Source organism: Furipterus horrens, unplaced genomic scaffold, assembly GCF_987537825.1.
Source record: "Furipterus horrens unplaced genomic scaffold, mFurHor1.1.pri manual_scaffold_10, whole genome shotgun sequence".
Lineage (NCBI taxonomy): Eukaryota > Metazoa > Chordata > Mammalia > Chiroptera > Furipteridae > Furipterus > Furipterus horrens.
The window spans coordinates 99,969,189-99,996,828 of NW_028327180.1; the positions used below are offsets into that span (position 1 = coordinate 99,969,189).

General features: G+C 52.5%; 1 protein-coding gene across 2 annotated transcripts in view; it reads right to left on the reverse strand.

The window, feature by feature from the left end:
* The window catches only part of LMTK2 (lemur tail kinase 2), a 50,116-nt gene extending 28,066 nt beyond the window's left edge, over positions 1–22,050 (reverse strand). The window contains exons 1-5 of one of the 2 annotated variants that reach the window (XM_090288614.1): positions 21,751–22,050; positions 6,003–6,127; positions 4,678–4,822; positions 3,848–3,921; positions 930–1,048 (exon numbers count right to left, since the gene is read on the reverse strand). In XM_090288614.1, coding sequence (XP_090144740.1) covers positions 930–1,048; positions 3,848–3,921; positions 4,678–4,822; positions 6,003–6,127; positions 21,751–21,829 — 542 coding nt within the window. In that variant the 5' untranslated portion in view covers positions 21,830–22,050. Of the gene's footprint in view, positions 1–929; positions 1,049–3,847; positions 3,922–4,677; positions 4,823–6,002; positions 6,128–21,744 lie in introns of both variants that reach the window. The other variant, XM_090288613.1, reaches the window with a different exon arrangement.
* Positions 22,051–27,640: the final 5,590 nt, after the last annotated feature.

Here is a 27,640-nt window from a genome sequence, read left to right on the forward strand (position 1 = left end):
CGACAGCTACTCCGGCCTCATTTTGAGATGATTATGTAAATGGCGACACAGTACGTGGCCTTTGCAAAGCTGATTTTTTTCTCGCTCAGCACAGGGCCCTGACAATGATCCCAGTGGCTGCCTGTACTGACAGTCCATTCCTTCCTGCAGCTGAGAAATTGCCCCTGGTCCCCATGTATCGGTCTGTTTAACCATGTACCTCCTGAGGGACATTTTCACTTTGCGTCTTATGTTACGAGACTCTGGATCATATTTTAAATTGTGTATTTTGCAAGCAGAAATTTCAAAGTTAGGTGTTTTGAGGGTTTAAGAAATATTTTGGTTTAGGTCAAAAGCAAACCGATTTTGGCAGATAAGATGCTCTTCAGGCCTAACAACACTGTGGTTTTAAGTGGTGGATTTAAAATACTGTTTCTTGGATGAAGCTTTGCTATCTGTCCACGTGGAGATAAAGAGAGGAATCTTCTAAATGAGTTCCTTGTCATTACTATGACCCATGACGGGCACACAAAATGGCGTGCAGAGACATGAGCAGGCCCAGAGGTGCCGGCTGCGACACCAGGGCCCAGGGTCCTTCGGGTCCCCTGCGTCTTGCTGGTTGACGCGCCTCAACCTTTCATTCTCCCTTATGGTCCCAAAACCAACTTGCTGCCAAGAACCCTGACAATCTTGTTCCACTTCTGAGACCCAGGATTACAATGCCATCGTTTTCCTGACCAGGAAGGAACACTCGTGTTCAGCAGCTCCCTCCTGACTTGTGTTGCTTTTTCTTTTCCTTTTCAAGTTTAGTGTAGCTGGTACGCAGTACTGTATCAGGTGCAGGGGTACATTTATACACCTTACAACACAATTCCAATGCATTTTTAAACACAGTGATTCTCAGAAGCCCACCAACTATGTCTACGGAACACATATGAAGGGTCACTTACTAGTAAGGTTCTCCATTTTTCAAAAAAGCATCTTGTTCCTTCGGGCTTGCGCTCGCCTTCAGCTCCTTCACTATTACTCTTGCCACACTGGTGCCCGTGTAAATCTCCCCAAGGAGGACCTGAAACCAAAGAACAGGTTTTAATTTCACTGCCATCATAATGGTACAGAAGTGTGTCTCACTTATTAGGAAATGGCACACACGAAAATAAATTAAGCAACAAGCGGGTGGCCTTCGATTATTTTAAATACTACCTCACAAAACGTGTGGAAAAGCAAAATACGACCTTCAACTTTAAACCAGTCATCAGGTATTTCCAACATTCATGTATTTATGTGTATTTATTTTCTATGCACTTAAAAATGTATTACACTTTCATGGAAATTACCAATGGTGCTACAGAAGAGTAATTTAGAAGTTGAGTTCAAACATAACTTAAATGTTTCTCAGAAACACTTCCACTGAGTTCTGTCTCCTTTACCAACTGACAAATAGCCAAGGTGCAAACAAACTGTCACCGCATTATAATGCTAAAAATCCATGGCATTCCAATTATTCCAGGCCTTCATCTTGTACTAAAACCTTAGTTAAAACTCTGGGGGAGAAAACAGCACACTGAAATTAACAGAACACAAAACAAAAAGAAAATAAGTACAAGTTAGAAGTGAAATATTAAATATAATATAGGACGATGCAAAGATGTTCCAAAATACAATCTCTAAAACGAAAATGATGAAGCAAAAGTTTTTATTTGAGAATGATCAAAACTAAAGGCTTCCTTTTAAAATAAGTCTTTTATCTTTTTATAAAATAGATTCATTTTAATGCCCTGGAAACAGAGTATACATTGAACAGAATTTAATGTATTTATTACAACTATACAGGCAGAAAAATAAACAGAACAAGAAATCCTGATAATTAAGTAAGTCACATTCTTTGTTTCAAAGCGCTACCTTGTGCCCTTCTAACGAGCCTGACACGCATCAGGTACGGCCTGCAGAGAAGAGCAGCAGACGGGCCACAACTTGCCCCCTGGCTCCCCCCGCTCCACCGCCGTCAGGGGTGCAGGCACAGGTCCCTCGACCCTGTGGCCTCGGTTCGCTGACCGCACTTCCGACAACCTCCTCTGACCCCAGCGCACAGCAAACACCCCCACGGGCCTAGGCCTGGCTGGTAAGGACACTATGCCCAGACCTTGGGTCTGCACTTCCTTGTCACCAGTCCTTTCACCTCCGGCTCACCCACTTCAGGAGTCTAACCCAGAAGTGCGTCGCCTGCCCTCCGAACCCGTTAACGACACGCTTTCCTACCACCGCACTGGTCCCAAACCGCTCCCGCTCCGCTTCTCTGCCCTCTTTCAGAGTAAACTCCTCAACAGAGTTGTCTACACGTGCTGGCTCTCGCCCCTGACCCCCCTCCATGCGAGGACCTCACAGACCTCGTACTGCGGGGCCCCCGGGCCCCGGGCCGCATCTCCCTCGGCCTCACTTCCCGGACCTCTGCACCTGCCGCTTCACCCCCCACTCGCTGGTGGGTTCTCCCCAGGTCCCCCCGCTCCGTGTTGCCGGCCCGTCTCCGTGTTCACACTCTCCGTGCTTCCATCTAGTCTCCCACCTTCAAACCGCACCTCCACACTGAGTCCTCCCGGACTCCTGGCTCCGGCCTGGAACCTCTCCCCTGAGGGCGGATCTGCATGTCCAACCGCCCACTGCGGTCCCCGCCTGGATGCCCGAGAGCCCTTGTGCCCTGCACCCCAGCGGTGAGCTCCCGACTGCCCCCTCCACGCCGCTGCCCCAGGCTCAGCCATTTCCGGTGGACAGCTGCGCGCAGTCACCCCGACTCCGCTCTGCCCCTGGACTCCAGAGCTGGTCCACCCTAAGTCCCACGGCCTCCTAACAAGCCGCTGGGGTGCCCTCGGCTCTCTCCGACGAACTGCCGAGCGACCCGTGTAAGGGGTGAGCCCCTTAAGGCCCACATCACCCATGGCTGGAGGGCTGCCCACCTCGCCCCAAGTAAGTCAGGCTCAGACGCCACCCTTCCCCCGCTCCGGCTGTCCCCTACCGCCAACGGCCGCCCGCCTGGCCACCACCACGCTGCAGCACGCGGCCTCGCCAGGGCAAGGCTTCATTTGGTTTGCCGCTCCGTTCCCAGCGCCCTACAGCCAGGCCTGAGCCCCTCCCTCCATGTCACACCCGGTACCCAGAACCCCGAGTGACACAGCACAGGTCCCGCTAAGTGGCTGCGGAGGCTCGGCAGCTGATGAAGTCCAGGTGACACGGAGGGCACAGGCCTGACGGCTCTGAGTGGGAAGACAAGCAGCACTGCGGCTGACCACGGAGCACGTGCCCTTCCCGGCTCGGCCACGCTGCCCAGGACGCGACCACCGGTCAGTGGGGAGCCTGTCACGGGGCAACCGCGGCAGTGTGGGAGCAGCTGTGATAGTAAAATTACCCTTCTGAGCACGCCGGTAACACAACGACACAGCTGTCACCACAGGTCACCGGGCAGGCTGTGAGAGACGGGCAACAGCTCTCTGTGCTGCCCCCCATTCTGATAACACCTCCTGTCTGTAATGACAGAGTCTCATGAGGAGACAAAGCAAGGAAAAAAGCAAATAATTTAGCTTGTGGAAGATAACAAAGCTTCCGAAGTGCTGGTGTCTCTCCCCTTCATACTGTTCTGATGCCAGCGATTAGAAGAGGCCCCGATACATAAATAAAAGGCCTCCCGGGAACAACCAACCACCCAGGAACGCTGATGCTCACACTCCCATGAGGCTGCAGAGGGCAGCAGGGAACTGCAACCGGACTATAACGTCTAGAGAGAACGTGGAACGTCACGCAATACGATTCTTAATTAGCTTTAAATTCTAAACGGTGTAAGTAGAAGGGAAAAAAATAAAAGTGAACAACACTTTACCTTTCCAAACCAGCCATTTCCAATTTCCTGTATATAGTTTAGACTGTGGCGAGCAACTTGAGACTTCAAACCTTCTGTAGGAAAAAAGAAAAAAAAATTTAAAAATATAGGTATCTAACTGAAATAAATTAAATAGTAAATATACAACCTACAAAATACAAACACCAACATAAATTTAATGCTTGTGCTAATAAAGGGAGAAATAAATACATAAAACACCGCTTTCAAACCAGCAACGCCACTATATTTCCAAGTTTTAAAACTGACAAGAGCCTTGAATGAGTATCCCGTCCTGATTCTTTAATAACCTGCCCTGTTCTCTTCTGACCCAGCTGCCCCACTGCACCCCCTAGTCGCCGTCCCACTGACCGTCACGCAGTCCTGTTTATGGTGGGTGGGGAGCCCCAGGGACGGTGCCTCCGTATCTTAAGATGAAAAGTCCACCTGATGAACAAATCCAAACACACACCCCGTCCCACACGCAGGACACCCCAGCCGACGGCATGTCTATTCAGCAGGACAACCAGTGCGGAGCGAGGAGAGAAGCCTGCCGACCAAAACAGAGGCAGGAGCTCCGTCCAAGAGCTCCCTTTGAACGACTCGAGGCGGCCAGTTTACTCTTCTAACAGACCCAGAGTCCAAGAGGAAAGGACGCAGATTTTGCAGGAGTGCACTGGGGCTGAGCATTCAGCCTCAGCGGGGAGCAAAAGGAAAAGAAGTAAGCCCTCTGAGGAGACAGTGAGTCCAGTTATTTTACGATTAGCAGCAAAGGGCCCAGTCTCCCGTCTCAGAAGTCACTCAGGCAAACAGGACACCAGGCCAGGCCTCACCTACAGAAGGCTGGAACTGGGATGGGGCTGGCAGTGAAACAGTTGGTACTGAAAGTGTGAACACTTCAGCTGGGGACTGAACAGAGGGAGTGTCTTCTGCTGGTGGTGTGAAATCTATCTCGTCATCAAAATTATCTTCAAATTCCTAAAATAAAAGAAGAGCAATCTTATATCTAACAGATCAGTTTGAGAGCAAATCCTAAAAAGCATTGGCTTACATTTAAGATATGAACACTTATTCACTCATTTGGAACACACAGCCATATTTTTTTTTCCCCAAATCATATTTAGTTTAAGTAAAAGCATATGTAATTGTGTTCTCCAGCTCCAAATAGCAGACTAAATAAGATCTGAAAATAAATTATACACCTTTTATGTAACTTTTAAAACTGAAAGCTTGAGATTAAATGTAAAATTTTCTATAATGACCATGGAATTTAAAATGGAAATACTCTTATAGGTTGAAATTTTTACTTCTAAGTTATTATTATGCATTTTCATGGATCTCTTTGCACATTAAATCAAAAGAAATTTATTTTAAAATTGTATATGCATTTCTAGTTGCATTGTGATTTCAATTAAAACAAGAAAATTAAAAGACTCAGAAAAGGTATTTTTAAGCAAGTCCTACTTCTCTGAAAAGAGTGGAATGAAAAGGCTACTAACCCAGGCAGAAAACCCCCGAAGCGCTGACGCACGAAGGCCCTTCTATGTTGTGTCCACCCCCACACCTCCCGAGCATTTACAACCGGCAGCCTTCTTCTTCCTCCCCTTTAAGGAACTGTACGGTTCAAGGTAACCTGGAAGACGTCCTCCTCATACGCAAACACACTCGGGGACCCCCTGGCCTTGGTAACCTTAACAGCCTCAGACTCACCAACATACAGAAGTTTGGAAAAAAGTTAAAACCAGCCTGCTCTTCCCTAGAGGTCTTGCAGCAAGTGGGTCCAGTCATCAGGCCTTATTCCTCCTTTTCAAAACTTAAATCGTGGATGATGCTCTGAGGCGGGGTGAGCGAGCCAACGCTAGCGGGCCAAACCCAGGCCGTCTATTTTGTGAATGAAGTCTGACAGGCACACGCCACAGCCATCTGTGCGGTCTGCGGCGGACGTCCGCACCGCGGCGGCAGAGCCGAGAGCCGACTGGCTGCTACGAGACCCTGCGTGGCCCACGGCGTGTACTACTTGCAATGGCAGCGTGTGCTTGCTGTCTGGCTCTTACAGGGAAGTCTGCCACCCCTGCTCCCAAGGGACTATGACGCTTAGCCGTTCTACTGCCAGATGTGTCAGAGGACGACTCTGAGTGGTCCCACTGTCTGTGCTCACCTTGAAGTCTATTTCCGGGTCCTTACAGCAGGACACACAAGTAGCAATTACCACGATTAATGCGATGAACGTGCACACAGACAGGATCACAGCAGACAAGGAAGCCTCTGCAGCAGGCGAGTCCCCTGGGAAGAGAAATAAGCAACATTAACAACACGGACATTCCAAAGTCAACTTTAATAAGCAAATCTATATATTTCCTCCAAATGTAATAAAATGATGCTTAAATGCTCAATACTGATAATCAATCCAGGATAAGAAGTTGGGGCTGTAAAAAACCTTACTTTGAAACAAGCTTAGATTTGCAGAATAGTTCCAGAGCCAATCCCGAGTCCCCATTACCCCCCCCCCAACATCAACGACTTCTGTTTCCGCGGCACATCTGTCAAAGCTAGGACAGCAATAACATCAGTCCACCACCAACTGAACTGTAGACTTTATTCGGATTTTACCAATTTCCCCACTAATGTTCTTTTGCTTTTCCAGATCCAACCCAGGCTACGAACACTGCACGTAGCCATCATGCCCCGAGTCTTCTCCAGTCCCTGGTGCTTCTCAGACTTCCTCTGTGATTCAGAGCTTGTATGTTCTGGAGAGTACCGGCCAGTTACAGGGTAAACTGTCGTTCGGTCTGGGCTGCCGCACACCTGGGATGCGGGTACAGATGTGCCGGGAGATCCACAAGGGCCAGCGTGCATGGCTCTGCTCCTCACAGCACATCAAGGGCATCCGATGTCGGCGAGGCTTATTTCCAGGCATGCGAACCTTGATCCTCAGCCCAGGTGGTTTCTGGGAAGTGGCCCCTCTTCCCCTTCTGTACTCCACACCTTATAAGTGGGTCCCCAAGCTCAGTGTACGCTCACGGGGTACTTTCTGAGGAATGTCACAGGTCTGCGGACATATGTGACGACTGTCTCATTTCTTCTACATACATATTCTCCTGTAAGTAAGATCTGCTCCTCCTCCCTCACTTGTACAGTTATGGACTCACAGATATTTTACATTCTTCGGGTCATAATCCAGCACCATCATCATTTTGTCGCTCAAATGGTTCCAGCTTCGGCCCTGGGAGCTCTTTCCAGCCGACCGCGGGGCCTTCTGGACACGCCGCGCCCTCCTCTTCCTCGCCAGCACCCGGCTCTCGCTGGCCCTACAGGTGGCTCCAGGTTCCTCCTCCACCTTCCCCGCTCCATCAGCCACTTCTCCGAGGAGCCCTGCTCACAATCAGGAGCTTCCCCACCAGAGCGGGGTCTGCAAACCCTGCCTGTGGCCTCTTAATAAAGCAGTGGCAGGGGCAGGGGGCAGCTAAGAGTGATGCTTTACATCTTTAAAGGACTGTTTTCAAAATAAAATAAAACACAACAGAGCACCACGCAGCCGGCATCGCGTGAGCCCCGAAGCCCCAACTGTTTTACCACTTGGCCCTTACGGGGGGGAGCGCGCAGGCCCCACGAGAGCACCAGCCTCCTATGCCTCCCGACGGAGAGACGGCCTCTGGGGAACACCGTTCCCGGCCAGCGCTATTCTGCGCACGTTCCTCAGCGCCCGCCGGGGAGGCTCCCCTGCCGGTGTTGCACGAGGAAATAAACGTTTGCCCCCGCCCTTCCGAGACGTAACTGACGTGTAACATGACAGCAGCTGAGGGCGCACAGGTGACGACTGACGGCGGCATCGCTGCGAAACGGCCACCACAAACGTGCAGACACAAGCTGTTCCTCCGAAGCCTCGTCTACAGCCAATCGCGTGCTCAGAGGCACCCACGCTAACGAGGGGTGCCACCGTTTTCCTGCGGTGAAACCGTGGAGCCCGAAGACAAACCCAGCCCGACTCCTGTGTGAGCAAAGCACATTCCTGAACACAGACTGACCTCAGCGCAGAGCACAGCTGCCTCACGCCCCCCGCCACCAGGCCGAGCCCCTTTCCAACAACAAAGGTCCCCTGTGAAGGCGACGCTGACACACGCACTGTCCCGAGGGGCTCAGACTCTGCATGTACGAGCCATGCACTGCCATTCACCAGGGCTGGAAGGCACCTGCAGGTTCGAACCCGACGAACCCGAGACAGGAAAGCCCACACACCGAGCACAAAGTGACGCGGCGACTCCTCCCCAAAAGCAGCCTGGAGGGACGGGCGCGCTCACAGGCAGGAGGCGTTCTGTAACCGCACCCGCGGTGCGCATCTCTAACCTCCAGGGCGGCGGAGAGCCAGCTCCCGTGAACGAGGAGGCCCCAGCACGGCCGCCTCCTCTCCCCGCGCGGCAGCCGCCTGCGCTCCCACGCAGCTCAGCCTGCGGGCCCCCACCGGCGCTTCCGCTCAGAACCCGGTCTTCCCTCCCCCGACTCACACAGCGAACGCTAGGCAGGACCCTTGCGGCCGACGGCAGCAGCGCGCTCTCACACCGCCGCACGCTGTTTATCCTTACAGCGCAGCCTGCCCGCCGCACTGGAACGCGCCTGCACTTCGGGCGCGCAGGCCACCAGAAAGCGGCTTTCACCCGCAGAGGCTCCTCCTCAAGGGCACAGACATACGGTGTGTCACCACCCGCTGTGCCTGAGATTTGGCAAAATACCGTAAGGTTGCACTCGATCGTCACAAGCCCCCTGCGGGAACCCGACCCACTCCACGTCACAGAGAAGGCCACTGACGGGCCCAAGCACACACAGCGGGAACGTGGCAGGGCCGGACTCCGGGCTCAGGGGCTCTGGGCGTAAATCCCCGTGCCTCCCGGGGTGCCACACTGCTCTGCCTCAACGAGGTTCCCTTTTACCCTTGGAGGCAGCCTCACCTAAGCAAGAGCAGAAGCCTGCGACTGTGGATTAAGACAGCTCCCGCTTCTGAGGCTCTCCTCCCAACTCCGCAGAGCAAACGCTAACTTGGTTCTCCCTCCCTTCTCCCCCACGACTTCTCACCAGCATACACCACCTATCTATCACAGCGTCTGATCAGAACTGCCCGACAGCAGCTCAGCTCTGATTCATCCGGCCGCCCCAGTGAGTCACTGGGTAGGCAGGAGAAGTCATCCCCGTGTTAGTCACGCCGGGGGCTGCCCCCCTCTCACTCCCCTGCTCCACCTGCAAGCCCGTCCCTGCCAGGCCACCGCGGGGCCTCTGCGCCCCTGACTCAGTCCCCTCACTGGGGGCAGCTCTCACAGCCCCGGGGTCTGCCAGTCCCTCCAGAGGACACGACAAATTACTGCCTGAAAAGGAACGTACTAGGTAGCTGTAAATAGAAATGTTTACATTTTACCACTTTTAAGAAGTATGTTATTTACTGTATTATTCTCAGTTAATCCAAAGTACTGTGCTTTAAAAAACACCAAAGAAGGAAAAACTCCCCAAAAACGAAGACCTAGAACCAACCTCGCACAGGCTGGAAGGCACAACGGGTCTGCAGGAGCCCCAGGGAGGGAGCAGAGTCCCGCCGTGCGGGGCTACAACTGCAGTGCCCCCCGCCCCAGCGGCCACCCGACAAACCGAGCCCCTGAAAGGTTCCTGACCACAACGGTTAGGAAACCAGGAAGCCAGACGGTTTTCCTTCAACATTCTCAGCCTACGACATTCAAAACGTACAAATCAAACCCGTCACCCACTAAAGAAAAACACCAGCCACAACCGGAGTGTCTCCCAACACTCGGGCAGCTCTACCCAGTGCCAACTGGGCCCAGGGGAACTAGTGGGCTGGGGCCTTCGGTCTGCTTCCCCCAGACGCCCATCAAAGCATCCTTGGCATCTCTAAAACGCATTCTGTGAGTTGTCATTTGACGTTCCAAACCATTTTAATAGATATCTAGCACTTGATTTAATAAGCAGAAACCCTGAGAAACTCTAAGAGGTAGGTACCTGTTAGCTGTCTTACAGACAGGTAATTTGGAGCATGCAATTTCCCAATAATGACTCGGAGTTAAGTCAGGAGTACTACCTGATTATTAATTCAACCATTATAAATCCCTGCCTAGAATGTCCATTAGGACCTGAACATATATGTAATTAACTAAAGTTACCAGTGAATCCATTTTTGGGTTAAATAAACGACTTTAAAGGTCCATAGATAAAAAGAAATGATCATCAATGCTCAATCCATTCGAAATTGCAAAATGCGCCCTGACTGCTGTGGCTCAGTTGGTTGGACACAGCCCTACAAAGCAAAGGTCGCCGGTTCGATTCCCCGTCAGGGCGCGTGCCTGGGTTGCGGGCCAGGTCCCCAGCTGGGGGCATATGAGAGGTGACTGATATTTCTCTCACACACTGATGTTTCCCTTCCTCTCTTTCTCTAAAAATAAATCTTTAAAGAAAAAAAAGTGCAAAATTGTTGATATTCTAATTTTGTCGTCAATCTTCGGTTACTACCTGACGCACTTTTATGAAGAGAAACTCCCTCACACTCGCTGCTTGGTTACCCAGGGGTTCCTGTCGTGAGATGGGCGGGGATCAAACCCTCCAATCACTTGGTTGGCTCCTCGGACCGCCAGCCTCAGGCTGAAGCTGTCTGGGGCCCACCAGTTCAGGATGGGGGATGCGGGCTTGTTATTAATAACAAGAGATGCTCCCAGCACCCCTATCGCTCAGGAAATTCCTAGGGTTTTTAAGGAGCTCCGTGCGGGGCAAGGGGGACAAAGACCAAGTAGTATTTCCTATTCCCTCAGGGGTGTTTCCACTCTCCCTGCTGGGAGACTCTCCCAGGGACACCCCTCCCCAACCAGTTCACCCCCCGCCGTTCAGATCTCAACTTGGAAACTGGTCCCACAGACCAGAGTCCCTGCCTTTGCCGTGCCCCCCACCCCCGCCCAATGCGCCCTGTACCTCCCCATCAGAGAATCTTGTCACACTGGTATTCCAAAAGCCCATATGCCTTCCCCACTGGACCGCAAGTCACACAGTGTGGGGGCCAGGCCTGTCTTCTCCACCAAGGGCTCCCAGGGCCTGGCACGGAGCCTGGCACTCAGTCAGAAGTGGGGCTGGGGGAGGGGAGGAGAAAAGGGTGGGAGACCCCAACTCAGGAGCCCCAGCAAGAGAGGGAAGGGGGAAGAAGCCCATGTTAATCTCCTGGTTGACAGGATGAACTCGTGTTCAGGGTCAAACACTACGGAGAAAGCAGCAGTCCTTCGGTAATTTTACGCTCTCGTTTGGCGAAGATCTGTCCCCCGTGACTAATCGTACCCTAACGCACACGGTACTGGGTGGCTCTGCCCCTTCCCACTATCAGTAATGTGTCACTTAGTCCCCAGCTCTCAGGGAACTCCCACAAGCATTCTCAGTTTACCTGTTCTGCTGGCAATTCACGTTCAGTTAAATTTCCCCCAACACCTTGATAAGAGTCTATTCCTGGTCTCGGAAGCTTTCTAGCTTCCTAAGGTCTAAGTTAGTGTCTTACTAACACAACTGAAACACAGCTTCAGCCCAGGTGGCCTTTCAGAGTTTGCAGAGAGGAAGTCGGAGGCAGTCCGGAGGCAGCCGGACAGCCACAGGGACAGACGCTGGGACTGGGGGGTGCGCACAGAAAATTCATTTTACTCTTCTGTCTACTTCTGTGCATGTTCAAAGGTCTCCATAATAAAGCTTCCTTTTAAAAGTGCTGTCTTCATACTAAGCCAGCAGCTGCTTACAACACTGACCTTGGCTTGGCAAGGTTCTACAGCACACAAAGGCAAGGTTCTCTAGGGTCCTGATAATGCTCCACTGATATGTCTTTCTGTTATACAGAAAAATAAGGCCCAATGACAACTGAACCCAATATAACTAGGTGCCTCCAGACACTTAGGTGTCCAGTCCGAGAGAAAGCCCTACAGGTAATGAAGCGCCAGGGGGCAGGGAGCCTCCTTATTGAAATCGCTGCTCCATCACCCTACTGTAAAGCCCACCCAAAACATGCCCCCCTTCCCCAAACGTTCACTAAGCATCCCCTACAAAACAGGCCCTGCCGCCGGCCCTGGGAGTCTGGAGGCGGAAACAGCGCACATGCCCGTGCAGGGAGACAGACATCAAAGCCAGCAGATAAACACAGGGCACCTCAGGTGGTGATAAGCCATGTGGGAAAATAAAGCAGGAGATGGGGGAGGTTGCTATTTTATATGGAGTGATCAGAAAACACATTTCTGATATTGCAAGGATTCATGCGAGAAACGATGGTGGTCTGGCCCGGCGGGCTACAAAAATAGCTACCGTGTGCCAGGCACTATTCTGAACTCACGCTGTCCCACAGCAACCCTCTGGGGGGGGGGCTGTGATCTGCCCCGCTCAGAAGCGAAGAAATGGAGCAGTAGAGGTGATAGCACCTCTCCGGTCCCACAGCTCCCACGTGGCGCCCCGAGTGCGCGCCCTTGCACTCCGTGACAGCGGAGGGGTGGGAGAGGCTGTGCCCAGGGCTTGGCAGCAGATGTGACATCAGCGTGGGGTGAAAGGACAATTCCCATCAGTGTCCCTCACTCTTAAACATGAACAGACTTTCGAGGATGACCTGACATTTGGAAAAAACCCTCCTGAAAAAAGTTAATAGACAAAAAGGTACTTGAAGAAAGTAGACAATGCAGGTGTTTAAAAAAAAAAACTAAAAACAACTATACCTAATATCCTCAGAAATAAGAGGAGATATTATACGCATGAGAAGATGCTATATGAAAAGTATGTGGGTATATGTGGGGCAGGGAGGCTCTCTCCCAGCAGAATGAAGAGACAAAAGATGAACAAAAGGAAGAAGCTCATTCCAAGAAAGGCAACATTCAACTAACAGACGTTCTAGAAAGAAATAACATGTTTATAAGTGAATGTTTACAATTTGTCATATTTTTTAAAAATCAGAAATATCTTCATCACCTTGAATTAAACAGTGCAACTTCATTTCACAGAAAATTAATTATTCTTACAAATTAAAAAAAGTTAAAAAGGAATGTGCTTTTTGAAGCCTAATCATGGAAGCTAGCACTTCAGATTCTTAATTCTCACTAAGGAACTATCTTCCATACTTCAAGAACCGATACACGAACCAGTACTCTCAGAGACTAAACAGAAACAAACACCCAGCAGAGAATGGCTGGAACTGGTCTCCGGGCGCGCACCTCACTAATAAAGAGCTCCGCCGACAGAGCCAGGCCATGAACTCGGTGACCGGGTGGGCGGGCGTCGGGACCGCACCCTGTGCCGGCAGCCCCCCACGGACCGGCAGCCTGCTCCCTCGGGGCCTCAGCTCCCTCACCGGCAAACCTGCACGTCGGCTCTGCAGTCCCTCCTCCAAAGACTCAGAATTCCAACAGGCCAGAGTCCACCAAGTGCCCCTATGGTTAATATCGGTAATCAGGTCCTGGGTTAAACTTCATTTTTTCTTAAAGAAAAAGTTAAGTTACGGATTTCTGGGCTGCACCCAGGCAGCAGGCCACTGGTGGTGTGTTCCCAGGGGACCACGTCGGCAAGTCCGCTATCTGTCAGCGTCTCACTGGCAATCACTGTTCGGGAGCTGCGTTTTAATAACAGACTTAAGTTGGCGGCACGTGGGGCTCTGGGCTGTACCTGGCAGGCCGGACCCTTGGAGAGTAACAGTTGCTACTGACATAGAGAACCACTCAGAGGGACCCTGCCAGGCAGAACCAGAAGAGTTTTCTTCCCTCCGTAAGGAATACAGGTTGAATTTACTGACGGTTCTGAGGAAGAACCTGCAGTGTGAATCATACATAAAACTAAACTTAAAGGCTTATCTGGGGGGTAAAACCAACTGGTCACAACACTTCTGTTTGCAATAAAAAGCTGAAACTACGAAATTTTACAAATACTAGTTGGTTAAAATAGATATTTTAAATGTGCAAAATGACTGCAAATTCATCCTCCGCTATCTTCTAAGTCCATGACTTTTTAGACTTACTTCCTATAATTAAAATTAGCAATTATATCATATCAAGCTCAAGTCTCCTGTTCACTATAGCAAAAAAAAAAAAAAAAGCTGGGGGTTATATGAGGTATTTGGGGTGGACTTTGAACATGGAGAAAAAGGAGAAAGAAAAAGAGATTTCAAAAATTAAATTATAGTGGTTTCCCTTTGGGATAAGAGCAACTTCTCTCTCAAAGTTCTCCATCATAGAAGCTTGTAACTAAATTCTTTTCTCCTATTCAAGGCATACATGTTGCCAAAAAAAAAAAAAGGAGTCTTGAATTATCTCCACTAATAGGTGAGCCTATGATTTTCTTAAGCAACCAAACCCAACTGATTATACAATCACTATAATCTGGCATTTTCAGAGATAGTTACTTTCTTCTTCAGCTTGAAAAAAATAAACTTTTTAAAAACCAAGTTGTTAATGAGATGTTTTACTGGGAAACAACCCTGCAAGCTATTGCATAAGCCCAGGCTCACCCAGGGTAGTATGCACATCTACGACCTGGAGGATCAGGAATGTCACTGGGTCACATCTGCCCCAGCTTAGATTCCGTGCTAGGCTGGGCTGCAGTGGGCAGAACCTGGCGGTCAGGCCTGGCACGTCTACACCACAAAGTTCTCAGCTCACAGTGCCGCATCTGATGGTCAGGCTACTGGTTCACAGTTTTTACTGATTATTTATACAGGATATTTATAAAACGTAAAGAGGTTATTATTTATACTGGCTTCCAAAGAAGCGGCTGAAATTTAAAAAAAAAAAAAAAATCAAAGGTATGCAGAGCTGCAAGGGTGTTCTGCTCTGGAGTGTTTACATTCTTCTGTGGTTACAAAACAGGTGCTCTTCCCAGGAAGATTCTTCAGAACAATGTTCCCATACAGTGGTCAGGAGTAGCCACCTCTTCAGATTCTACAAGTTGACATTAATTTAAATGTTTTAGATTTTAAATAGTTCTTCCTTCCTTGAATCTCACCAATTCTATAGGCCAACAGATTTCTATTAAATAACTGGTATTACTTTATCTCTAGTAGAAGATAAAATATTTGTGTAGCAGGGGCAGAGAACTCACCAGAAAAGTACTGTAAATGCAGATCCCCAGGCCAGCCTCCAGAAACCTGACTCAGTTGGTTTGCTTGGGGCTCAAAAACATGCACTCCCAGGTGATCTTGATGAAGTGATCCTGTTTTATAAAAACATCTTTACTTTTTCCTGAAACATTTCCAGCTGAACTGACCCCATAGCTGGGATTTACATAAATACAACCGGGTCTGAGCCAGTGGGATGGACAGGTGAACAACACTAACTATAAATTAGAAATTATTAATGGTGGGTGATGGGTACGTGACCGTGCATTATAGTATTTCCTCTACTTTTGTGCATGTTTGAACTTCTCCATAATAAAAGAGAAAAGCTCTGTAAACAGACCAACACACGTCTACCCCCCATGTTCTTCAAGAGACCTGCCATCAGACCCGTGATCTCAACTTTCACCAGTTAAAGGAGATGCTCACAATGCCTTTCAACAGTTTTGAAAGCTGACAGACCCCCCTAAAAATAACTCTAAATTCTTAAGCCAAAGAGGGTTCCCTCACATTCTTAGAGATTAAGCTACTCTTGGAGAGTCAAGCAAATCACCTTTCAAATACCCATTGCTCTAAAATAAAAACTTCCTGCCCATCTCACGGTATCATTAACAGGGGACGGAGGGTATCTATGGTGGTGCTAGTAGCTGATTAACAGGCGATCAAGGACAGAAAGCATGGGCGAGACCCTTCTAAGTCACCTGTCTCCAGGGGGTCCTCTGTCCCTTCAAAATCTCACGCACTCGTTCCCCAACGCCCAGGATCCCACAGAGGAAGCAGAGGATTTAAACCCCAGTGTGCGTGTCTCGGTAGCAGCGAGCGAATCCTGTGCCCGGACCCTGGTTTCTATGTCCTTCTTCGACAACAGGCACAGCCTGGGAAGTGGCTGATCCTGGGGCTGGAGCAGGGGCCTATGACATGAGCCTCTAGCTTCTTGTAGGATCAGCAAGTACCGTGGTGTTTAGAAAAAGGAAGGAAAACGACGGGACGCGGGAGTCAGCTGAAAGAGCGTCCAAGGGCCACGCGGGTGTGGACTCGGGCTGTCACCCTGAGCATGACATCGGTGGCCGCGTGTCCGTACTGACACAAGAACTGAATACAGAAATCAATGGGGGCGGGGGGCTGTTAACCCTTCCCTGCAGCAGAATGGTAAGTATTATCGCACACACAACTACTTCGCCCTCGCGGAGGCGGAGCGTGTAACCCACGCACACGTGCGGTGTGGCACCAGGCGGGAAAGGGAACGTGACCGTGGAGGAAGCTGACAAACAGCACCTCGGTCCGATGACCAAGGGAGGGAAACCTCTTATGCTTAAGAATTTAGTTAGAATGATTTGGGGGGCTTGGAACTTGCTAAAAGGGACCGTGGGCCCCTTCGTGAGTTGGTAAAAGTTTCGCCCAAACGTCCCATGGCAGCTGTGTTAAAGGCATGTACCTGTGACGTCTGATGGTGACAGCGCTTCACCTCTGCGCTGCCCCTCTCCCCAGAATGCGCAGCCCCATCTAACCGCGCGGAAAAGAGCACCCAGACGCCAGCAGAGGGGCCAGTGCTGCTCAAAACGGTCCAGGTCACCCAAACAAAGAAGAGACCAGAGGAGCCTACGGAGACGTGACCACTCCATGTCCGTGGTGTCCGGGCACGGAAACAGGACTGGGGAGCGCTGCCGCAATCTGGAAACAGGGTGGCTTTAGCTCACAGTAACGTGTTAGCAACGGCCCCCACGGGACACAAATGTACCGCACCGATGTGACGTGTGAACAACAGGGGAATCTGGGGAAAGCGTGGACAGCAACTCTTTGTACCGCCTTTGCAGCTTCTCTTTACATCGAAAACTGTTCTAAAAGAAAAGGTTTATTATGAAAAAATAAAATAAAACAAGTATAAATGGTCTCGTTTCAGGTGGTGCGCTGTGGCTGGATGAAAAGCCACGTTCACAGAAGAATCAGACTCTAAGCTTACATCCTCTCCTTTGCACACACACACACCCACACACACACACACACAGAGTGCTGTCCCCCTGCCCCGCACGGCGCCTCCTGTCCCACGCGTGAACACTCTAGGAGCTCATCGGGGCGGGGGTCTCTCAGGACTGGGCCCGAAGGAAGGGCTCTGCAGGGAAGGCAGGGCTGCAAAGAGCACTCAGGCACCTGACGCGAGGCATCAGCGGTTCTTGTTTTCCCACTTGAATCACAGCAACGTCAAGTGAAATCTGGAATCTTTGCACTGTGCTAACCTTGGGGGAAAAAACATTTTTTTGAAATAGTGAAGCTCTTTTTCTGATATGCCTGCCTGTTCCTTGTGGCAAATAACTGTAATACTAGGGTGTGGTTTCAAACTAGTCACTTGCTACAATTTAAAAATCCTTCAGTCCAGTGTTTCCCTCCGACGCACTGGTTTGGCCATACTTGCCCAGCTTACTCTTACAACGTGTCTTCCTATGAAGATTCCCAGAAAGGCTGAGAACCGAGTCTAAAAACAACCCTAAAGAGAGCAGTCTGTTTTAGACGAGGAGGTCTGCCCAGCTTCTCCTTTCTATAATATTCCTTTCCTCGTGTCTGAGCAATAAGCATTTTTAAAAAAACTAAAGCACAGATAGGAGGGTCCAAAAATACGTGGTTTTAAAAGAGGGAGAGGCAGTCAGAGCCATCTCCCCAAACGACATCTCCTCCGGCAGCCTTGGCCGGGCTCTGGTCCAGGGGTGCTCTGCAGGAGTGTACAATTCTGTTTGAGGTCACCTAACTAACCTTAGATCGCTCCGGGTTCCCTTAAATTAAAACCAGCAACTGTTCACATGCAAGGGCCTTAGTCAGCTTGATGTTTAGAAGGAGGTTTATTATGTAAAAGCAGACTAATCCAGATCATCTTAAAAATGTCTAGTGTAATTCCCCGACATTATGAATTTCAAGAAGTAACAATACCGGCCTACATACCGTACTTAAGCTAGATGTAAGGGCCTGGTCTTCACCCATCATGTAACAAATCACTGAGTAACAAAGATTTTTTAATCCAGCAAGTTCTAGGCACCCCACTTTGAGCTCCTTCTTTAGAGCCATACCGCCCACCCCTAGTCAGTTCTAAGGTCATCCCTCAAATGTACAAATCCGAAGCAATGAGGAAGTCTGCGTTGCTGAGGGCCCACCGAGCAGCAGACACGTCCTGCCACCCTGCCTCTGCCTCACCGGCCCAATGGCCCTCAGGGAAACGGGACCGTGATCCTGTCTTAGTAACTGAGTCTAAGACGCTGGCCAAGGCTACGTAACCGGCCCAAGGTCCTGAGGCTACCGAAGTGGCCCAGGAGGCGCACACCCGGGCAAACTCCAAAGTCCAGGCTCCCTCCACGGCGCCTGCGCTCCCTGCGCCTGGTTCACGGCTTTCTCTCGGCTGGACTGAAAACTGGGTTCTCTTTAGAGGTCCCTCTAGAGGACCTTTGGAAGACTCCTTAACTATTTCAGAGTCCTGGCCTCCCTTATTTGCACTACAAAGTCTTTCTGGTCACATGTGCAGCTGTTATCTAAGTGACACAGCCCACAGGGGACAGACAGGGCCAAGGACTGTGAATTTCAAGGGCCGCATAAACAGCACATTGATATCAGCAAAACTGTAGGAGTTGGATAACTTCAGTGCTAATCAGCTACAAAACTGCTGGACAGACTTCCTACTGCCCTGCGCAGGAGCGCATTTAGCTGACCCAAAATATCTCCAACTGGAAGGAGTTACGGCATTCACAACCTACATCAGTCCTCAAGCCTTACAGCGATAAATCCTGAAATAACTGGCTTGGAAAGCTTGCTGAAAATACTTGTATTTTTCAGAAGCTGTTATAACAAACACAAAAATTCATACTTTAGGAAACACTACCTTTCCCTCAGAAACCTTTTTCAAGATACACGTCTGCTTGTTGAATCTAAAACAAGAGCCCCGGGTTCACAGGCTGCTGTTTAATCAGTAGCTGAGTCCCCCCGGCCCCGCCGACTTCCGCGAGGTCCTTTATCTGGAGCTGCTAAAAGCTTCCTCTGTACTCCGTGACCTAATATGCCACAAACAGTAGAAGTGGCTTCCTTGTCTGACCACTACTAATATTAATAAACTGAGGACAGAGAGGAATGCCTTCACGCAGACAAGATCTTTATGATATGAATCGGAGAGTCTCGTAAAAGGCACTTACATCTTTTCTAAGAGAAGACTAATCCGATGACCGTGATCTGTAGAAAAGAGCTTCCTAACTGCAGTCTTAGTTTGGCAATCTAACCGTGACAACGGCGGGCTTGCGCTCCGTGAGCTTCGCGGCGAGGGCCAGCACAAGCTCCGGCTGCGCAACAAGGGCCCCTGCAGGGGGCTTCTCAGGCAAGGCGGCTTCCAGAGAGGGTGCACGGGACTCCCGGACAGAGGCCCAAAATAAAGTTCAACCAAAAAATGCCTTCTTGCCTCTCCTGGGCAAAGGCAATCCACATATTTACGAAGTTTTGTTATGATTAAATGGGTCAATACTCGTTTCAACTTCTAAACCTAGAAATGATAGTAAATTATCCCCCAAAAACAAACAAAAACCCTTGGATAAATGAATTTCAACTTAAATGCTAAATTTTAGGAAGTTGCCTCAATTCTTTCCCCATGCAAATAGGCTGGCAAAGGGTAAAATGCAAATATTTTTTTCCAGCCTGGCTCTGACAAACCACCCCCTCTCCAAGGCACTGTTAACCAGGTTGCACTTAAGGAGAATGAACAGGGCCAAGGAGGCATAAGACCCTACGCCACGCTCTGTCCTGAATTTGAAGGTGGTCAGCCCTACCTTCCTATGGACTACAGACCCCAGATAATTAGAAGCCTGACAGTTATTTTGCTTGCAACATTTTAACTGATCTCTTATCTACCCTATATGTTCAAAGGGGTTCGTTCCTCTTTCTTAACCAGTGCGCTCACGTACCAGGATTAGCTCAGAGGTTTCTTTATTGTCCTTGGTCTAGAATCTATCTCTGCTACCAGGACCAATAATCTCTTCTAGATGGAAACACAAACCCCAAAACCTACGTGTGACTGTGCATCTTTTCCACAGAATTTAACTCTATTTACCTGTCATTCAGAAGCCACTTGTCTAACTACACACTTTCAAACAACAGAATATGAAAGGAAAATCTGCAAAAAGCTGCTAGAAATCACCAAATATTTATTTATGTCAAGATTTGAAATTTCCATTTATGGGTTAATTTTCCTAATCATTTTACAGCACTCCAAAAGACTTAAGACTTTATGATTTATACCTCCCTCCATAAAACAGTAAAAGAATGGAACAAAAAAACATGTTAAGACGTTTACAGGAAGGCACATTTCTGTAGGTTCCCCCATAGAATCTTTTCAAAATATATAGTCAATTAAGTGCAAAGTCATCTGGAAACGTCTTGAATCCCTTCGACTTCTCATTCACTCTCCTGCCCTACCCTAGGACTGATTTCCAATCTCACCATCAATATCTTTCAAAACCAGCATCGGCATCTTCCCACAGCGCGTTTCACAACCTCCCAGAGACCTCCTGGGCCGCCCGCCGGGGCCGCCCATCCCGCGCTAACACTCCTTTGCTCACCCATCGGCCCAGAAGACAACTCGCCCCACGCATGCGGGACCTAAGGCAGCGGCAGGAGCGCAGCGTCCATCACCCGGGGCGAGGACAGCAGCGAGCGCTCAAGCAGAGGGCACTCGGCGACACAACCCGGCGTCCGCCTTCACTGTGGATGCGTCTGAAAAACGTGGCTCTGCGGGGGACAGCGACTTCCACGTTCTGCACCCCGTTAACACCACCCTAAAACCACCCCCGACTTCAAGAGGCTTCCCGAACAGTTCCACGCCGCGGCGCACACAGCGAGGGGGTCTGAGACTCGGGCTTCAGTGACCACTGAGCACAGCTCAGCTGTCGCCTTGGGCGGGTCACCTGAACCCCCCACCCCCAGCCTCAGTGTCCTCGACAGAAAAATGAAGAAACTGGACTGGTCTAAGGCAGCTCAAACATTCTAGGAACCTATGCGATTTCAGCCCCTTCTCTGCAAAGACAAGCAGCAGATGACAACGACCAATGAGCCTGTCTTTCTTTCCTGGAAAAAAGGGACCCAGCTTAGAATGCTGCCGGGGGCGGGGGTTCTCTCCAGGCAAGGACGCCGCAAACGAAAGCGGACAGAACCGGGGGCAGTCACCCTGACTTCGCCGACACGGGAGCTTCGGTCGCCCGCGGGCCGCGCTGTCACTGGCGATTCCCAGGCGCTGCCCTCACCGCCGGCCTCCCACCACGGGAGCGTTTGCAGGGCCGCCGCGTCCCGTCCCCGGGACCCCACCCGGAGGAGAGCCCGGCGTCGAACACCGTCGGTGACTTCGGAACAAGTCGCGGAGAAGGAAGGAAACTCCGCGGGGCTCGCCCGGCGTCCGCGTCCAGGCAGGAGGGGAGCGGAGGAACGGCTCTCCTGAGAAGATGCGGGGAGCCCGCCCGGGGCGCGTGACCTGTGGGAAGGGACGCGCGGCCGCCGCGGAGGGATGCGGGCGGAGGGCCTGCGGGCAACAGGTCGGGAGCCGGCCCCGCAGGCCGCCCCGGGGCCCGGCCGCCGCCCTCCCCGGCCCCGCCGCGCCGCCGCGCCCCCGCCTCGGCCCCGCGGAGGCAGCCCGCCCCTGCGGCTGAACCCTCCCCAGCCGCCGGCTTCCCCGGGCCTCCCGCCCCGGCAGGCCCTCCGAGCCCTCGGCGCCGCGGCCGGCCCCGGCCTGCTGCCTCCGCCCCGGGTCGCGGCGGCCCCGCAGCCCAGTGCCCGCCGCGGGCCCGCTCACCTGCACCTGTTTGCGGAAGTGGCGAGGCCCTGGCACTGCCGACGGCCAGGAGCAGCCACAGCAGCAGCGCCGGGGGCCCCGGCATCTCGCCCACAGCACGGCCGCGAGGCCGGCTCCCGGGTCGCCTTCCGTCGGTCCGTCCGTCAGCCGCTCCTGCCGCCAGACGCTGCCTCAGGGGCACCCGCGCCGGCTGCTCCTGGGCGCGCGTCGCTCCGGCCAAACCTCAGCCCGGCTCCTGGACCGCACCCGCCGACCCGGCCACGGAAACACCATCCTTCCAGCCGTCCGCCCGCGCGCGCCGCCGCCGCCGCCTCTCAACAGCAGCAACGGCAGCAGCCCTGCGGAACCGCGGGCCCGGGCAACCGCGCTCCCGCCGCCATGATGGGCTGCGTCATGTGACGTAGGGCGGGGGCGTGCAGCCGTGACGGACAGCCCCTCCAGCCAACCGTCAGTTCCACAGAGCCCGGGAGGCCCCGCCCACTAACCTGGCGGAGGCTGGGCGTCTGCGTGTGCGCCCCCTGCAGACGGAGAAGTGCGTGGGCAGCCGGGAAAGCTGGCAATTATTGTAAATTTAAGATACAGGGAAGTATGAAGACGACAATAAAAAACACCCGGACTCCGCCCTGCATGTTTTGTCGCAGAATTTTTAAAGCGTGTTTGGTCCTCTGCCTTCTTCACTTGTCAGAGCCGTTTCGGGCTCCTCTGCTTAGGTGGACCTGCACACCCCGTCGGCCACCAAGGCGCTTCGGGGGTGTCATTTCCGTTCACCGAGAGCAGGCTCGGTCTCCCCTCGCACGCACTGACTCAGCCGCCGAGCCCAGGCCGTCCGCTCCGTCGGGAGCGCCCTTCCTGCCCATCCCGGCCGCCGGGCACACGCCCATCCCCTGCCCCGACTCACCTGACGCGCGACGTCACGGAAGGAGGGCCGCTCCCCGGGCCCCGCGGCGATGACTCACACCTCCGCGCGCCCCGCCCCGCCCCGGGCAGTCCGCCGCCGCGACCCCTGCGACTGTAAGCTCCCTGAGGACAGGAGCTGTGCCCGCGTCGGCCCCCAGGAGGAGCGCCTGAAACAGGGGTGTCTGGTCCTGCCCCGGGGAGCCAGGCACAGCCGCAGGGGCTGCGCTCTCCCCAGTGGGAAGGGCGGGGACGCACCTGGCAATGGGGGGCCGGGGCCTCGGGGACATGGGAGGCTTTTCCGGAAAACACACTCCCACCCGAGCCCCGTTCGCGTGCGAGGAACCGATGTGAACCTTATCAGATGGGACTCGGCCGACGGGCAGCATGAGCGCCTCCCCAGGCCTCCCAACGCCTCCAATGTCCGTCCTGGGGCTGACCCAGCGCTGGCCGCAGAACCCACGCCCACGGCACGCGAGTGGAGGGGTCGGGGCGAGCCAGCGGACGCCCAGGCGGGGACAGAGCTGGGGAGCCGGAAGGCAGGCCAAGGCCTAGGGAAGAGACGCGGTCACGGTCACCCCGCTGGGCTCCGACACCTGCCCCGCAGCCCGGGCAGGGGTCCCCGCGTTTGCTGGCTCTCCGCCCCAGCAACGGCCCGGCAGACCACAACCCCAAAGCAGATCCCGTTAGTGTCTGAGCAAGCCCCAAAGTGTTTTGTTTTTTGTTTTGGTGTGTGTGTGTTTTTTTACTTCTGTTCCCCCTTCACAGAGCGGGGGTTAAGGTGCACATTCCTCCGAGGGTGTCTCGTGGCGACCTTTACCCCACTGCCCACCTCCCCACTCGCACCTTTGCCCCGGGCTTCCCTTGGAGAATTCCAGAATTTACAGAACAGAAAGCTGCGTGCTTTGTCTAGTTTCACGGAGGAATCAGAAAACAGCCTTTGGCCCAGATCTGGGATTGAATCCCAGATTGTGATGGTGGGGTGTCCTGGCCTGCACCCTGCTCTTCCCTGTGCGTCCGGTCACTTACGTCTACCGCGGATCTACAGCAGAAAACACGGTGTTGTCCCGACTCCGGCTTCAGGGTTATCATGTCTGCAGCTTGAAATAAGCCACGGTGTGCAGGTTAATTTACGCCACGGCAACTGGCAAACATCTGTTCTGCACACTGCTGGCCTCGCCAGAGGGCACCCTCCACCGGGTCTCGATGGCTGCCCCTTGCTGACTTGAACCCTTTCTGTGGTTGCGTTACTTTTCTTTACTTCACCCTCGGGCAAATACGGAGACCTCGCCGATTGCAAGTCAGAGGTTCCTAGTTCTCTGCCAAGCAAACCGAAGCCACGTGCCTCATCCCGACTCTCCGCCTAGATGCCTCTGTATGAAGTCCTCACCTTTTGTTGCCTTCTAGATCTTCTGTCTAAAACCGTCCGAGTCAAGGACAGCTGAACCACCTCCGGTTTGGGGGAGAACAACTAATATGGTAAAAATACGAATGAATGAGTGAATGGATGAAAGAACAGAAATGCTGAAGCAAGACTCAAATAAATGCTAAAGTTTAAGTCTAACAATTAACCCTTTTAATATACTACATAATGTATAATGTAACGTAATGATGCTATCCACACATAATTGCAGGATTTATAAACAGTACACGACAGTAAGATTCAGCCATGGGATTGTCCTTTAAATTGCACTATGAATATTTTCTCCAAACTTATCAGCTCATTACTTGGAGATGAGTTTTATTTGACGGTGACTTAAAAATCACTTTCTACACATCAGACACTGTTCTAAGCACTTTATAAGTAATAATTCTTTAAACTTCACCTAATTATAAAATACTTTATTCCTACAAGAAACTCTATAGCTATTAGCAGTCATTCCCCACTTCCCACTCCCCCAGCCCCGTCAACCATTAATCTGTTTTTGTCTCTATGGACTTACCTAACCTGGACATTTTCTATCAATGGAATTATACAATATGTGGCTTTTCCAGACTGGTTTAAGCTATTGTTCCCATTTTACAGATGAGGAAATTGAGAAACAGAAAGGTTAAGTACTTTGGCCAAGGCCACGTGGCACATGGGGGGTCCAAACTCAGACCAGCTGGCTCGAGTCCTTGTCAAGTCTCAACATCAAAACCGAATGATGTCCAAGTGTGCAGAGAAGGCCTTTTGTGATTTCGAGGCGTGGGTCAAAAAGCCACATGTGCATCGCGCAGGTGAGAGGCCCTATTAGGAGTTGCCTTCTAATGGGGACAGAGGTGGGGATAGGAGAAGAGTGGGGGAGGGACACAAGTACTACCCTGAAGGCAGAAGTTGCTCAATGACGTCCATTTGTCCATTGTGAGAGGCGGACTCTCCTCCTGGAGTGGAGCTGGCACTTCCCGCTTTGGCCCGCCCAGCAGCTGAATCCCTTCGCTACTGGGAAAGCCGGGTGATAGGAACCTTGACGACCACTCCCACTATGAAGACCGGGGGCTGGACATGCCCTCTCGGCCCCAGCAGCTGGCGCACAGGCGCCCTTCCGAGTCTGCCATGGTGCCTGCCACGGGGCCGTCCTATAGCCCACTGTTCCCAAGGTGGGACCTGGCGGCCTCCGCACGGCCCGGCCCCCTCGGTGGCTACTTATGTCCTACTTATGTCCTGAGCCCAAGGGTCCACCCCTCAGCGGCTGTCCTCAGTCTCCAGCCACTTCACGGCCGGCTCAGCCTCTCGGGGGTCAGAGGTTGCCTGCAGCCAACTCAGCGACTGAGAGCTTCTGCAAAGACCCTTGGCCGCTCCTAGGGGGTGCAGCCAGCTCCGCGGGGCCGCTCCCGAACCCAGGCCTCGGGCATGCATGAAGCATCGAAGCGTCGGCTCTCTGTCAGTCACCGTGCTGGGCGGTGCAGATGCTGTGGGGGACAGGACAGACGTCGTCCTTGCCCGCCTGGCCCTTGTGCCATCGTCGGGCACAGAAATCACACTGCCAGTGACACAATCAATTGTGAATGTACTGTCGTGACGGTGCGAGGCTGTGCAGTGTGCCTGGGGACCCGGGAAGTCTTCTTTCGGGGGATGAGGCTTAAGGAAGAAGCCCGAGGACGAACGGGGGGTAGTTTAACAAACGGATGAAAAAGAGGGTTTTTAATGTTTGATCATCGATGTTTCGAAGTGGAGGCCATCACTGTCCGACAGAAGGCTAGGTGAGTCCTAACCGGGAAAGGGAGGAGTCTGGTGAGGACCATGGAGGTTGAGAATGGCACGGGAGGACGGCTGGGTCAGGCCCCGATTCCTCCCACTTCTCCCCCGGGTGTGGATAGAGGGAGCTTTATTTCCATTTCTGGCTTCAGGGCAAACACGAACACCCCACGCTGCGACACCCTCCTGCACCTTATCACTTCCTTCTCTCCATGTATGTGCCTTTCACTGGAGTCAGGCTCCTGGCCCCTCCTCAGACAGCCCACGCAGCTGCCTCTTCGGGACTCCTTGCAATGGCGGGTCCCTTGGCCTAGAATGCTCCGCCCCCCATCTCTGCTTGTTGGCTCCCTTGGGTCCAAATATCCTCAGCGGGGCCTTGCTGGCCTCCCATCCCTGTCTGACCTCCACTAGATGTCGTTACCGCTCTGAGCGCCTTTCCCTCTGCCTGTCCCCCTCCATCAGAACGGAAGTCCCAGGAGGGGGACCCTGCCTGTGGAATTCCTGGCCACACGCCCACCGCTAGAAGGTGCTGGTGCCAGCAGGGTCTCAGGCAGCCACTGGCGAGAGGTCGTGGGTTCAGGGGGTGACAGGACCCCGGTGGGCTGATGCCTGTGTGTGCAACCAATGCCCCCCTCATGTCAGCAGCGTGTGTCTACGGCAGGATACATGTGCTATCACATGTGCTCCTCACCAATCATTACACAATGTTTTCAACACACATAGACGGTAGCTGTGAGGTGTTAGGCCACATTCCAGGCTCCGGAGCAAACAGGAAGATGAGGTCCCAGCTCTCAGGGAGTGGCATTCTGGGACAGGGAGAGCCAAGACTGTTTTGGAAAGTCCTGCCTGGCTCAGCGTCCCTACCAGTCATGAGAGCCTTGCCCCAAGCTTGTAAAACCGAGGCTGGCTTACAAGGCAGCCTCCCGCGTCAGTCCCTGCGGGCTAGCTGGAGCGCCGCTGGGCGGAGGGTGCCAGGCGGCCTGCCTGTGCAAGGGGGAGTTTCAGCAGGGTAGGGCGGGCTCGTGGGCTCAGGGCAGCTGGGCAGGGCAGGCAGGGGCATGTGGGCTTGCCCCCCACCCCCAAATCAGCCCGTGCAGCGCCATCCTCTGGCCCTTCCTTGGCCCTGGGCCAGAAGGGGATTTTAGGACTCGAGGCCTGGAACCTTCAAAGCAGGACTCCTAGGGAGGCCCCTCCAGCAATGCCTGCCTGGGCTCTCCACCTCCTTCTGCAGTGCCTCCCTGTCCCATCTGAGGTGTGTGTGGTGTTCCGAAGGGGACAGCCAGAAAGAGCAACTTTCCTTTTCTTTCAGTGTACCCCGAAATGTGAGAGAACCAAATGCTCCGTGTGATCCACAAAAACAATGAGTAAGGAAGTGACTCCTCTAGACCCAACTGCTCAGACCTGGGGTCACAGTCACTCCGATTAACCAGGAGGGTCACTGATCTTACCTGTGGCCCAGTGCCCATCAGGAAGCTGCACCTTCCCAGAAGCACCCCTCACCCCACCCGAGTTGCTGGGGCCGAGTGGGAGGCCCAGGTGACTTCCTGCACCTCCCTGTGCCCCACCTCCCTGTGCCCGAAGCTACGCAGGGCGGTTCCACCATCTGCCAACAGGCTCAGCCAGAACGTGCGGCCGTTTCTCTAATGCTCAGTAAATTTATTATTTTATAGCAAAGGGAGGTGTGGCTGTTTTTTAAACCATCGGATTTTATTAGAAATGGTCTTTTTCACGGTTTTGTGCACACCTGGGTTGCATCCACAAACCACAGCTCTTCAAGGAGGGTGACTGTGCATGTCCCTCCCTCGGAGTTTCAGGGACCAACCA